We start from the raw sequence: 12777 nt of genomic DNA, 5'->3' as shown, positions 1-12777 counted from the left end.
TGTACAACCACTCACTTGTACCACGCAAGCTTGCAGCCGCCGCTTCATATCAGTAATCGCATTATGGATTTCCTGGTTTACAGCTTTTCAAAATTCCAAAAAGAAGCGTGAAAACTGAGATGACTTCATTCAGATTAGATTATGACTTAGTTATATAATCATCCATGGTGAGAGTTATATAAAATGTGCAAGGTATATGACACATAAAAATGTTAGAGATGGTCTCTGGACATCACTGATCTTGACTCTATCCATTTCTTTAACCTCCAAAGTTTTCCTCTCCCTTTCTTGCGGTAGTGCTTTCTTTCTCTCCATCTCTCCTTTTTAAACCACTTGACCCTCTTTGCCCTTTTCTCTCATCTCCCTCAAGATATTTGTGCTCGTCCTTCTCTCTCCTCTCCTCCAGGTCTGATCTTGTCTTGATTCATCATTTGACCTGACCAACACTCAGCTCCCCTCGAAACTTTAGTGTCGCCCCACCCCGCCTCTTTCTTCTCATTTCTTTACCTTCTTACCCATGTACCTTTATGCCCTCTTTCTCTCTCCAGGTGTGATTCAGCAGAAGGTGTTGGGGATCATCCCGTCCAGTACGGCGGGCGGTGCCCAGACCTACACCACATTCCAGCCCCGAACCACCACCCTCAACATCAGGCCCAACACCCCAGGCTCCCAGCAGCAGGTACAACTACCCACTACTAATCATCATCAATTGTGATATGAAAGACGGTAGACAACAAAGTTGCTGGCTTTTTAATAATGGAATGAATAATGAAAATGGCCTTCCAGGTTCTGGCGGCTGGCGGTCAGATCCGTCCAGGGATGACTGTGCTCCGAACCCCAATCCAGCAGACAGGAGCTCTGGGCAAGACGATCCTCAGAACACCCCTCGTGGTCCAGCAAGGTAATGGAGTCTTTCTGATACTTTGGTTATCTCTCAGCTGGGAAATGAGCAATTCACCCAAGAAGAATAACAGCAGACAGCCATTAAGTTCAGTTCCCTTGAAGTCCTGTACGTTACACGTGTAACCATGTCCATACACCTTCCCCTTCCCAGGTCAGGGTGGACAGCAGGTAGTGACCCAGATCATCCGCGGCCAGGCGGTTTCCACGGCGATATCCGGCGCCAGCCCGGTCACGGCGGTCACAGGCCAGGGTGCTGCCAGCCCCGCCACGCCGGGGCAGACGCCGGGCCAAACGCCGCCCGGCACGCCGCGCACGCAGCAGGGGCAGAGCCAGGTTAAACTCACCCTGGCACAACTCACCCAGCTCACACAGGTTAGTGAAGGAGACACTGAAACCTTCGGGGTGTCCTGTGTCACCCTGTGTCCAGGGTCCAAAATGAACACTGCAAATTACAAACTATAAATCTACTCTTATCTCTTCACTGAATGTTTCAGTACCTGATCGTATACATGAAATAGAATTGAAAACAGGTAACTTTAGCTGGTGATGAGACAGAAGAAGAGACAGAACGATCTTTAGAGGAAAGGACTGGAGCTTACAATATGATTTACCACTTTCCCCTCTCTGCTCTCCCTCCCATAGAAGCAGCAGGGTGGGTCGGGAGTGGATCGGCAGGCCGGCGGCGGTGTCGGCGGTACCCAGCAGGGTCTGACGGTGATGATCCAGGGCCAGGGTCAGACCACCGGCCAGCTGCAGGTCATCCCCCAGGGGGTCACCGTCATCCCGGGCCCCGGCCAGCAGCTCATGCAGGCGGCGCTGCCCAACGGCCAGCTCCAACGCTTCCTCTTCACCCCCATGGCCTCCGCCGCCACGCCCACATCGAGCACGGGTAGGACGACAAATCAAACATGGACAAATAGATGGATAGATAGACAAATAGACATATGTGGATTAACACCGATAACACAGATCAATAATTCATAAGCTATGCTTCCATTCAAATTTTACCCAAATTTGCCATTTCCTTTCAGTGTTTCTAATTTGATACATAATAATTCATATAAAACTACTTGGAAGGAAACCCAACTATAGATAGATATTGTTTTGAGTAAAAGAGAATTGTTACCATGACAAAATCATGTATGAGCAAACCCCTGTCCCAAGTCACTTGTAATATTCGTTGGTGTTTTTACAGGTGACATTTTCATGTAAAAGAGATTTGACGACATCCTCCCTCTCCCTCTTCTCTCTCTCTCCCTCTCCAGCCACCACCATCCCCGGCCAGCCCCACCCCTCCACCTCCACCAAAACCCCGGCCCAGCCCGCCCAGCAGGCCGCCGCCCCCATCCAGGCGGGGGCCGCCCCCCTGGCCGCCACCAGCACCCCTCCCTCGGCCACCCCCCAGGGCCAGCTACCCCCCCAGACGCAGGCCCACATGCCCATCCAGTCCCCCACCCCGCTGCAGGTGAAGACGCAGGGCGGCGCCCAGCTGCAGCTCCAGCAGTCGCCCCAGCTCATCAGCATGCCCGGGCTGCAGCAGCAGGTACAGGTATGACTGGGTTTGGCAAGGTGTTTGTTGTGGGAAACTGAACCGTAAGCCGTCTCCCCTCCCAAAACGCCCATAATCGAGCTTGAGCAAGGCACTCGCTGCACCTGTTCCAGTGGAGTTGCACAGTGGCCAGCAGCAGAAGACTGCGGTTGTACTGGGCAGTTTCCAGGTGTGAATGTAGCTGAAAGTTGAGTGTGCATGCTCAACCTATTTAACAAAGCTCTGCTGGGTATCTGAAAGATGTAGAACACGCACATAAATCTGTCAGTCTGTACATTGATAATGCAGTCAATACATACATCCATCCCTCTGTCTATAAACCCATCCTTAAGGCTCCAGCTCTAGCTGATGGAGGGTCTCTGGTCCAACAAATCTCTTCGTCACAATTTTCCATTTAGCCTAGAGCACTTGGAACGGTGATCTAGCTTGACAGTATGTTCCACTATCTAAATAAATGTTGTATAAATGAATGAATAAATAAAAATGAAATGAATAAATAAAAGCGAATGTTCAGCTGCCCGGTCCATCTTTCAAGCTTTCATTAAAGTCTGTGTTGTGTTGTGGCTGTAGGTATTGGCCCAGCTGCAGGCCCAGCAGGGGCCCGGTGGAGGCTCTCTGCCCCAGCACATCAAACTGCAGCTGCCCATCCAGATACAACAGCCCGGGACCACCTCAGCTCAGGGAGGACAGGTAGGGCAGCCGGCCTACTAAACCAGAGCCAAACTCCCATTACTTCCAGTATTTACAGTTTTTTATACCTGTGGCTTAGCAGATGCGAGCAGAAAGTGTGCTATCTAGCTCATACCATGAATTGATCACATCTAACATCTTTTCAAAAGTAAAACATATTTTTTTTTTTAAATGACTGCTTACTTTGAACAATTTACTCTGTAACTGGCAACTTGCTTGGCAGTCACCTATCTCTTGACTCTCTCGCTGCCAGCTGATCCTAGCACGTCTGTGAGCTTAAATAATTCATGGGTCTCCCAAGCTGAATAAATACTGCGCCTCTAAACTGCTTTGCTACATCTATGTTGGTGTAACCTAAGATATTGGCCCAAAACAGAATCATTTTTTACCTTCATACAATGTAAACAGCAGTGTAAGTTCACACAGTAGTTGATAAAGGTGGGGGCGGGGGCATCAGCTGATGGATTCAATGAGAGACTTAGGTCTTGATTATGCATTAATTTAGGACAATGCCAAGATCACTTCATCAAAACCACATGAGTTTTTTATCAATCAACACCCCTCAGACATCATTCAGAATGGTATATTTTCATGCTGTCTGTGTAGATGGGGAACGTGGTGACCATCCAGACGGCCTCTGTCCAGGAGCAGCTGCAGAGGATCCAGCAGCTCAGGGAGCAGCAGCAGCAGAAGAAGAGGCAAGCCGCCGAGGCCAAGAGGGAGCAGGCCCTCAACGCAGCCACCCAGAGCGACATCATCCAGAAACAGGTGTGTGTGTGTGTGTGTGTTCAGGCAGCCATCATACCCTGGTCGTCCATCCCAGTCCAAGGGTCACCCTGTCCCTGCCATCGATACATAAACAGTCTCCATCCTCCTTCCCTCCTCTAAGACTGGGTTTATTTTCACAGCTCAGCCCCTGTCTCTGTCTGTTGGGCATACTACTACTGTGTGTGTGAGTGAGTGTGTGTATGTTTTCACCTGTCCCTGTGTCTATTTGACATACTGCAAATACTACTCTGTGTGCATGTCTCTGTGTATGCATAATTCCAGTTCTTGTCTCTGTCTATTTAGCTAACATACCGTCTTGTAGCCCTGTGTGTGTGTGTGTGTGTGGCCTGCCTGGTAACATTTCATAATACTCCACTTCCATAGGCTCATAGAGTACAATTGCAGTCACTACTTTTTAGATGTATGAATATCGTGTCTGTTGTTGAACATGTTGTCGCTTCTGCTGACATTTTTCCGGCATTGTGTGTGTGTGTCAGGTGGTGATGAAGCAAAACGCCGTGATCGAGCACCTGAAGCAGAAGAAGACCATGACGCCTGCAGAGAGGGAGGAGAATCAAAGGTTAGCCGTGTGTGTGTGTGTGTGTGTGTGTGTCACAGAGAGAGACGTGATTTTCGAGTTAAGCTCACCACTACATATCACCACACCCTTGGCTGTCCCTGTCCTGGACTATGTAACCTACCACCCTCCCTCACTATGTGGTGACCTGCTCGAGAGTGTGTGGCTGTGTGTGTGTGAGTGAAAACCATTTTTGTGTGTGTGTGTGTGTTCAAAGGTGTCGTCCTTTCCTCTGCCAGTGGGGAAGCCAGGAGGTTTATATTGAAGTGGTCTGGGTCATGGGAAGGGTTAGACCTGAACCTCACCACGTACGTCAGCATCTCCTCACTGACCAGACCCCAAAGTTTTCCAAAAAGCACATTTCTCCTTAAAGTGGAAACATTTAAGAGCACAGAAAATACATTTAGGATCTGTGTCCTGCTACGTTGAATCTGCAGCTGCTTATGTGTCCATTTCAGTGTTTCCTAGGTAGCGTGAGAAATACCAGCAGAAAATGAACACCAAGGCCGACCAGATAGCTGTAACGTCACCACTCCAGCCAGTCTTTACACCACTCTCCCCTCTCTCCTTTTTTTACTTTTTTGTTCCATTACCGTGTTGGGAGGGATTACACCGCATGGGAACCCTGACCTTTTGGGTGTGTAACCACCAGAAGCAGCGTGTCCGCACTATGACTCTACCCAGTGAACAAGAACACCAAGACAAACCCAGAGGCATCTACAGGAGCGATTTCTAGGGATGAAACTCAGTACTGTTTTACTGAGAGCCCAGTTGTTCCCAATAGCGATTTCTTGATTGCCCAGTAGTTTACAGTAGGGATTTCCTGAGGTCTCAGTTGTTTTCGGCAGTGATTTCTTGAGGGCCCTCAAGAAATCACTATAGTTCCCAATACTGATCTCCTGATATAATGATTGTTCAGCTAATTTTACCAGGCAACAATTACTCCAGCAATTTTCTTCTTCCTTCCCTTTCCATACGCAGTAGGTAGATTATAGTAGGACCATGACCCATAGTCGACCCTGACAACCACGTGTTTGTGTCCGCAGACGGTGTGTCAACACCGTGCCCGTTCACACCGACCTGAAATACCAAACCCAGACTGCCGTGACACCACTACACCGGCTCTGTGTCTGTCGTCTGTCTCTCAGCTTGTTTTTCAGCCTCTTTCCATGCCTGCATGTCACCCCTCTCTTCCAGCTTTTCTCTCAAAAATGTATTCTATTAAGTATAACAGGGAACTCACGCATCACTCTGTGTGTGTGGGTGTCTTGTTTTGCTACTTTCTCAACTCTCCTTGTCTGCCCTCACTTTCTATTTGCAGTACGTACTTTAGGAACCCTGGCCCATCTTTCACCTCAACAACCGTGTGTGTGTTATTGTGTCAGTGTCCTTACCTAACCATTCATTCACACACAGGTGCACTGAACAAGGCATTTTGATGGTGAACGTAAACCAACAATTTTCTATGTTAGGCGAGAATATTAGCGAACACAAGTGAACAGACTGGTGATATATTGCTATATATTATCTTGGTTTACTGTATTGTGCTGATGCTTGGCTTCGAATACATGTTGGCACCCTTGCTAAATGATATTTACTTAAATAATATGATGAAAATAGCCTCATAACATTGCGAGGTCAGGCATAGATAGTGTCTCATAGGGCCCTACAGATGACCCCGAACCCCCACATGTGTGTTTGTGTGCTTAAGTGTGCATGCACGGCCTTCCTCCCTCCCTTTTCCATGTTTACAAGAGCACAGTGTGGCTTCCCACTGTTCCTCTGTCTTTCCATCTCTCACCATCCCTCTCTCCCAGCCCTCCGCTCCACTCCCCTACTACTGAAGAGCAGCGAGTCCCGCACAAATAAACACCGGGCAACAAAATACCCCTCTAACATCTGTCAGACACGTGGCCCAGTAACATGACTACTGCTCACATTACATGTCCTTTTTGATTGGATTTCACCGGGACAATGACACGTCCCTTGCGTCCCTTTTTAGGAAGTAGCCGTTTTAGGTTTGGGGGTTTTAGAAGGCTGTGTTCCTGACTGCTAAAGCCAGAAGGTTCAGAAGGTTTTCACAGTGGTGTTTTTGTTTCTGAGAAAGTTGGAACCAAGCTGCCCATTAGCATTTCCAAGCAATGCTAGTGGAGGTCGTTGGGGGAATAAAACAATTTCCATCAACATTGCATTCACGTCAATGCTTTTGCTTCCATAAGATGTAGTAATTGAGAACAAGTCAAACAACTATTTCAAAGGTTATTTATTTTTTTGGGCGATTTATTTTTTGGCATTTCGGCCTTTAGTTTACAGTGAAGAGAGACAAGAAAGAGAGGGAGAGAAAGGGGGATGGCATGCAACAAAAGTTCTAAGCTCGATTCCAACCCAGGACATTTTGGTTACATCTTAAATCTGGGATGCAGAATGTTCACATTTAAAGTAGCCAATAGCTTACAGGTTGTATTTTATGAAATTTAGAAGTATTATTCGGCTTTGTTAATATTCAGCTCCTGCCTGGGACATCTTTGACATCTCCTCCTTATTTTATACAGCACGATCCTGTGCGACTGGGTGAAAAAGGTCATTGTGGATATCTATAATTAATTTGCCTCTTCCCCCCGCCCCACCCCCACTCCTGTCTCCGTCTCTCCAGGATGATTGTATGCAACCAGGTGATGAAGTACATCCTGGACCGGATAGACAAGGACGAGAGGCAGGCGGCCAAGAGGAGGAAGAAGGAGGAGGTGGTGGAGCAGAAGAGGAGGACGGCCAACGCCACCAAGCTCTCCTCGCTCCTCTACCGGCACAAGGAGAGCCTCAAGACGGAGATCCTGAAGAAGCGGGCCCTGCTCGACAAGGAGCTGCAGCTAGAGGCCCAGGTATGGAGGGAGGGACGGGATGGGACAACAGAGGAGCGATGAGGGAGAAATGATGATGCATCCCACCGCTGCGTTCTGACATTTTTAACACTACACTGATTAGCACATCATTCGTTTGTTATTTTGCACATCACACATGATATCTCATTCACCACTGATCCAATTTTTGATGAAACTGGGTTACAACCACAAGGTGACATATTTGTTACTGATTGGCCCAGAACTTGTATAGACTGTATACCCCTTTCAAACCTTTCCTGGCTTAAAAACAACATTAACAAACCAGGAAGGAATATAATTGTAGCTTGTGGAAATGCTCCAATTAAGGTATTGAAAGTCATGTAAAAATCATGAAATTTTACATCAGGGAATGAAATCATTCTGTCACATACCAGACAGTTAAACCTCACCCACTTAAACCCTACCTGTCCTGCCGCTACCTTCTCCAGGAGGAGCTGAAGCGGGACCTGCTGCGGTTGCGGAGGGAGAAGGAGAGGGCCCAGGCCGCCGCCCACCAGGCCGCCCAGGCCGCCGCCGCCGCCGCCGCCCACAGCCAGCAGCAGCACGCCCTGGCGCACGCACACACCGCCGCCTCGCACCACCACCTCAGCGCCACCGCCGCCCACAAGAGGAAACGGGAGGAGGAGCGGGAGACGGCGTCGACGGCCAAGTCCAAGAAGAAGAAGATGATCTCGACGACGAGCACCAAGGACAGCAGGAAGGACACCAAGCTCTACTGCATCTGCAAGACGCCTTACGACGAGACCAAGTACGATGACGTCCTTCTTTATTATCCCTGTTTTACCTACATAGGCACTCATGAGGGTGGCTGCTGTAATCTGTTGTAGTCTTTCTCAGATTTTGTTCCTCGTTTGTTGTATACAAATACTTAATCTACTCTGAGGCAGCTTGATATACAGGGGCAGGGCATTAGCCAGTGCCTCTCACTCTATAACAAAGATCTTATTAAACGAGATCGATCTTCCAGTGCAGATGAAACCTCATCCGTTCCAACAGCAACACCCCTAAGCCCCGGTTCTCTCCGCAGGTTCTACATTGGCTGCGACCTGTGTACCAACTGGTACCACGGCGAATGTGTGGGCATCACAGAGAAGGAGGCCAAGAAAATGGACGACTACATCTGTGTGGAGTGTAAACGGGGCCAGGAGGGCAGCACAGAGGAGCTGTACTGCATCTGTCAGACGCCGTACGACGAGTCCCAGTAAGGAGCTGCAGGAGTGTGTGTGTGTGTGTGTGTGTGTGTGTGTGTGTGTGTGCGTGCGCCTCCCAACACCTCGATTGTTCTAACATTGCACTTGTCGGGCAATAGTGTTATCAATACCCTCAGTCTGCTGTGTTGTTACTTCAAATTTAAGATGAAACTTTTATGATCCCTGTTGGGAAATTGGGTCGTTGCAGTGGCAAATAGTAATAGGATACAGCAAAGAAAAATATAATATAAATAAGAATATAGAAAATGAGCAGTTACACAATAACAACATACACAGCCAACAATTTCAGCACTAAAACCTGTCTAGTAGTATGTATGAATGAAAAGTGTGGATTGCAGCATAATGAGGGTGTGCAAAATAGCAGTAGTGAAACTTACTGAGACAAAGAGAAAATGAATGCAGAATGCAGAATATGAACATAAAGCCATAAAATACCAAACAAATGCAGTAATGAAATCAGTGGGGTAAAAAAAATATATGCAATGACAAATGAGAAAGACATGAGAATATGAAGGAAATAAATATGTAAATGTATAGCAGGATGTGCAAATACTGTATGTGCATTGTATTCACATTAACAAGTCTACAGAAAGCCATACATATGTACAGAAGATTGCTACTGTGATAAGGTAATGCAGTGCTGTTTTCATGCCAGCTATCTAATCAGGGAGTGATTTACCCCCGGGATGCCAGGTGAATGTAATTAACTGTAATTAACTAGCTGGTAGGACGGAAAACCAGCAGTACTCTTATCTCTGAGGACCGGGGTTGAAAACACTGCGGTAACATACTGTAAATCATACATGTATTTTATTTGTATTATGTTATGTTTTTATCCTACTGTCTTTTTTCTATTTGAAGTTGAATCAGAGTTGTGAAGATGTTTAAGGGATAATATACAGCGTTTTGACAGAGTAATGTCTTTTTGGCTCCAGGTGTTGCTAGTTAATTTGATTGGAAATCAACAAAACGGACCAGGCTTATTGACTGTGGACTGATCTGATTGGATGTGAAACGGCAGCCTGTTGTTCAGAAAAATAACAGACCTCAGACCTGCTAACTCTAACCGACCCTCACCCCACCCCCCCACCCCCCACTCCCTGCCCAGGTTCTACATCGGCTGCGACCGCTGCCAGAACTGGTACCACGGCCGCTGCGTGGGCATCCTGCAGAGCGAGGCCAACCACATCGACGAGTACGTGTGCCCGCAGTGCCAGTCCACGGAGGACGCCATGACGGTCCTCACGCCGCTCACCGACAAGGACTACGAGGGCCTGAGGAGGATCCTGCGCTCCCTACAGGTAGATGGGAGGTGTCGCTGCACATACGCACACATGCTTATGTAGTAATAGCAGCAGTAATAGTAGTAGCAGTATTGTGCACACACATGCGTACACACTTTTTCCTACAAAGGCTTATGGAGGGACGTACAGGTATGTGGAAGACGTGGACACACACACACACACACACACACACACACACACACACCTCCTCCCCGCCTCTCTGCAGTGTAAGAGCAGCAAACAAAAGAGTCCTCTGTGTTGGTCTTATCTGATGGGTTCTGCTCCCCAGAGCGCTAGTTGGACAGCTGCCTGGCCACAGGGCTTTTTCCTAGCTTCCCTTTCTCCTCTCCTCGTCCCCCGTTCTACCTCTCCGCTCCGTTCCTTTTCTCCTCCTCTCTCCAGTGTTGTGTGAAAAAGAGAGAGAGAGAGAGAAAGAGAAAGGATGGGAGGAAGAAAGAGAGACACAAATGGGGCAAGAGAGCGAGAGGGAACATCTGTGTTGACCCACCTGCTTCCAGTGTCATTTTCACGGTGCTGTTTGTTTTTCTTCATTCTCAAGTGTCTTCTCTTTCTGTTTTTATCTCCCTCTTTCTTTCTCTCCCTCCCTCTTCAGGCGCATAAAATGGCATGGCCATTCCTGGAGCCGGTGGATACGAACGACGCCCCGGACTACTACCGGGTCATCAAGGAACCAATGGGTGAGTGGAGGGGTCAACTTTGTTTGTATTGGGATGCAACACACATGCACACACCTGGGAGTCCATGCCCAATCTGGACACAGTCTAGGTCCGTCTTTTATCTGCAAGGGAATTAAAAAACATTCTAATTCCAATTGATTTTGAAATTTCTGGAGGTAAAAGTGCCTCAGTAGTGCACACACACACACACACACACACACACCCTCCATCCCTGACCCTGCGGACCTTAAGACGTTGCCACCAGGAGGCCGGCAGGGAGGAAGCCCTCCAACTCAGATCAAACCGGCCATGTAAATGCGGACTTGCGTCAACAGGGCCTTTTTGAACTTCCACACAAACAAACCGTTAATGAGCTGGTCCGGGCCTGCCGGGCTCGCCGTGGAAACGGACCAGCCCCACACTTAGCCCCTGTTGGCCTGAGCCTGGAAACTCTTGCCCCCCCCACACACACACACCCTCCTCTCTCTCTCTCTTCTACCGCAAGAAAAAGACCTTGTTGGTTTCAAAAAATAAAAAGGGCGTCTGGCTGCTGTAGCTGCGGCCGTTGGTAGCTTTGGAGGGTTTTGAGATGAAATCTGATGACAGAGAAGAAGGAGGTCTTTGATATTGGCCGTGAGGTTTGTAAGCCCCTGGCCGGCTGGGTGGGGGTGAGGGAGGTTAAGAGTCGGATATGTTTGTTTAAAACGGAGCCCCGGGGAGCAGCGTGGACCAAACCACCGGCAGCAGGAGATTATATGAAGGCCCTGGCTGTTGCCAGCTAGCTTCCTCGCTAACTCAATCTTGTTTTTTTCTGTTTCTAACTTGATTTAACTAGGTTAGTACCACTGAAAGCTCCTTTTCAAGGCAGACCTGGACTTAGAAGGACTGGTATTCAGTGGGCTCTCAAAGGCTCCATTAATTTTTGTGTGGATTTTGTTCTCAGGAACGACACTCAAGATAATGACGTTCTCCTCAGGAATGACAAAATGGGTCAGAGCTCAGTAACTGATCTGGAAGGCCGAGCAGATTGGGGTTAAAGCTGGCAGAGGCTTTGGATTTTTGCTGTCACATATAAAGTGATGAACTGCGCTCCCAGGAAGCATATTTGAATGTCTATCAAGCACATGCCACATAAGCTGCAATTACTTTGAAGAAAGTATGCAGATTTTTGGAGCAAAGTCGCTGAGAAAGGCCAGAGATTTATCTCTTACTTCCTGTTTCATTATGTATGTGATATTTGTCTTTGGCAAGAGCAGACAGTTGGAGATGTAGCTCTTTCAGCTATAGAATACATTCAATCAATTGTTCACTTTGTTCGTTTTTTTTATCCACTTCTCTCAGACCTTTCCACCATGGAGGAGAGGTTGCAGAAGCGCGAGTACGTCAAGCTGACAGAGTTTGTAGCAGACATGACCAAAATCTTCGACAACTGCCGCTACTACAACCCCAGCGACTCGCCCTTCTACCAGTGTGCCGAGGTCCTGGAGAACTTCTTTGTCCAGAAACTCAAAGGCTTCAAAGCCAGCAGGTAAGAGGATGATGATGATGATGACGATGACGATGACGATGATGACGATGATGATGATGATGATGATGATGATGATGATGTCACCTCCTGCTCTCGTCCTGGTCAGCATCAAGGAGGAAAAGGAGAGGAGGAGTTGTTGACATAACAGGAGCCCACTATGGATTGCTTCCACATATTATTTAGGTGGATGCAGTTATCTAAAGCGCCCTACAGTATTGTTATTGTGCTGCACAAACATATTCTTAGTGGCATTCTTTTAGGATTTTAGGTACCAGCCCAGCAGTGGTATTTGGCTACCATCTTCTCCATATGATCTCCACTCGTCCCCATTCAAATTTTGGTTGATGAGGACAATTCTTGACTAGTCCAGACACAAAATGGCAGCAGGAAGGTGTAGTGACTAGAGTAGGTTTAAGCCCTAATGTCGGCAAGCATCCACCCTGCTTAAGTGTCCTTGAGCAAGACACTGAATCCCTACCAGCTCCAGAGCCTGACCTCTGACCTCCCTGTGGAGGAGGGCAAAAGAAAAGAGAATTACCCTACAGGGATCAATAAAGTATCACCATATAATTAAAAAAAAAAATTATTTGTAACTCACTGTCAGGTTCCTATTATGGCAATGACTTCTCCCTCTCTTTGATGTCCAGGGTCACCATCTTTGTTTCCTCTGAACTTAGAAATCATCTACTGT

At 47.8% G+C, this 12777-nt stretch overlaps 1 protein-coding gene across 1 annotated transcript in view; it reads left to right on the top strand.

Moving 5' to 3' along the window:
- The window catches only part of LOC139655506 (nucleosome-remodeling factor subunit BPTF-like), a 43664-nt gene that overhangs the window by 28632 nt on the left and 2255 nt on the right, over window positions 1-12777 (top strand). Inside the window, exons 22-35 of the mRNA XM_071532941.1 lie at window positions 549-679; window positions 787-901; window positions 1055-1275; window positions 1546-1792; window positions 2169-2452; window positions 3023-3142; window positions 3749-3910; window positions 4408-4490; window positions 7141-7366; window positions 7816-8135; window positions 8415-8588; window positions 9707-9899; window positions 10495-10579; window positions 11900-12086. Of these exons, the coding sequence (XP_071389042.1) occupies window positions 549-679; window positions 787-901; window positions 1055-1275; window positions 1546-1792; window positions 2169-2452; window positions 3023-3142; window positions 3749-3910; window positions 4408-4490; window positions 7141-7366; window positions 7816-8135; window positions 8415-8588; window positions 9707-9899; window positions 10495-10579; window positions 11900-12086 (2548 nt within the window). The remainder of the gene's footprint in view (window positions 1-548; window positions 680-786; window positions 902-1054; window positions 1276-1545; window positions 1793-2168; window positions 2453-3022; window positions 3143-3748; window positions 3911-4407; window positions 4491-7140; window positions 7367-7815; window positions 8136-8414; window positions 8589-9706; window positions 9900-10494; window positions 10580-11899; window positions 12087-12777) is intronic.

The sequence above is a fragment of the Centroberyx affinis genome, unplaced genomic scaffold, assembly GCF_046629955.1.
Source record: "Centroberyx affinis isolate AG114_WGS23_722 - 3 ecotype Tasmania unplaced genomic scaffold, CSIRO-AGI_Caff_v1 ptg002290l_1, whole genome shotgun sequence".
NCBI lineage: Eukaryota > Metazoa > Chordata > Actinopteri > Beryciformes > Berycidae > Centroberyx > Centroberyx affinis.
Note: the sequence above shows the minus strand (reverse complement) of the source record. Positions and strands in the feature narration are given on the sequence as shown.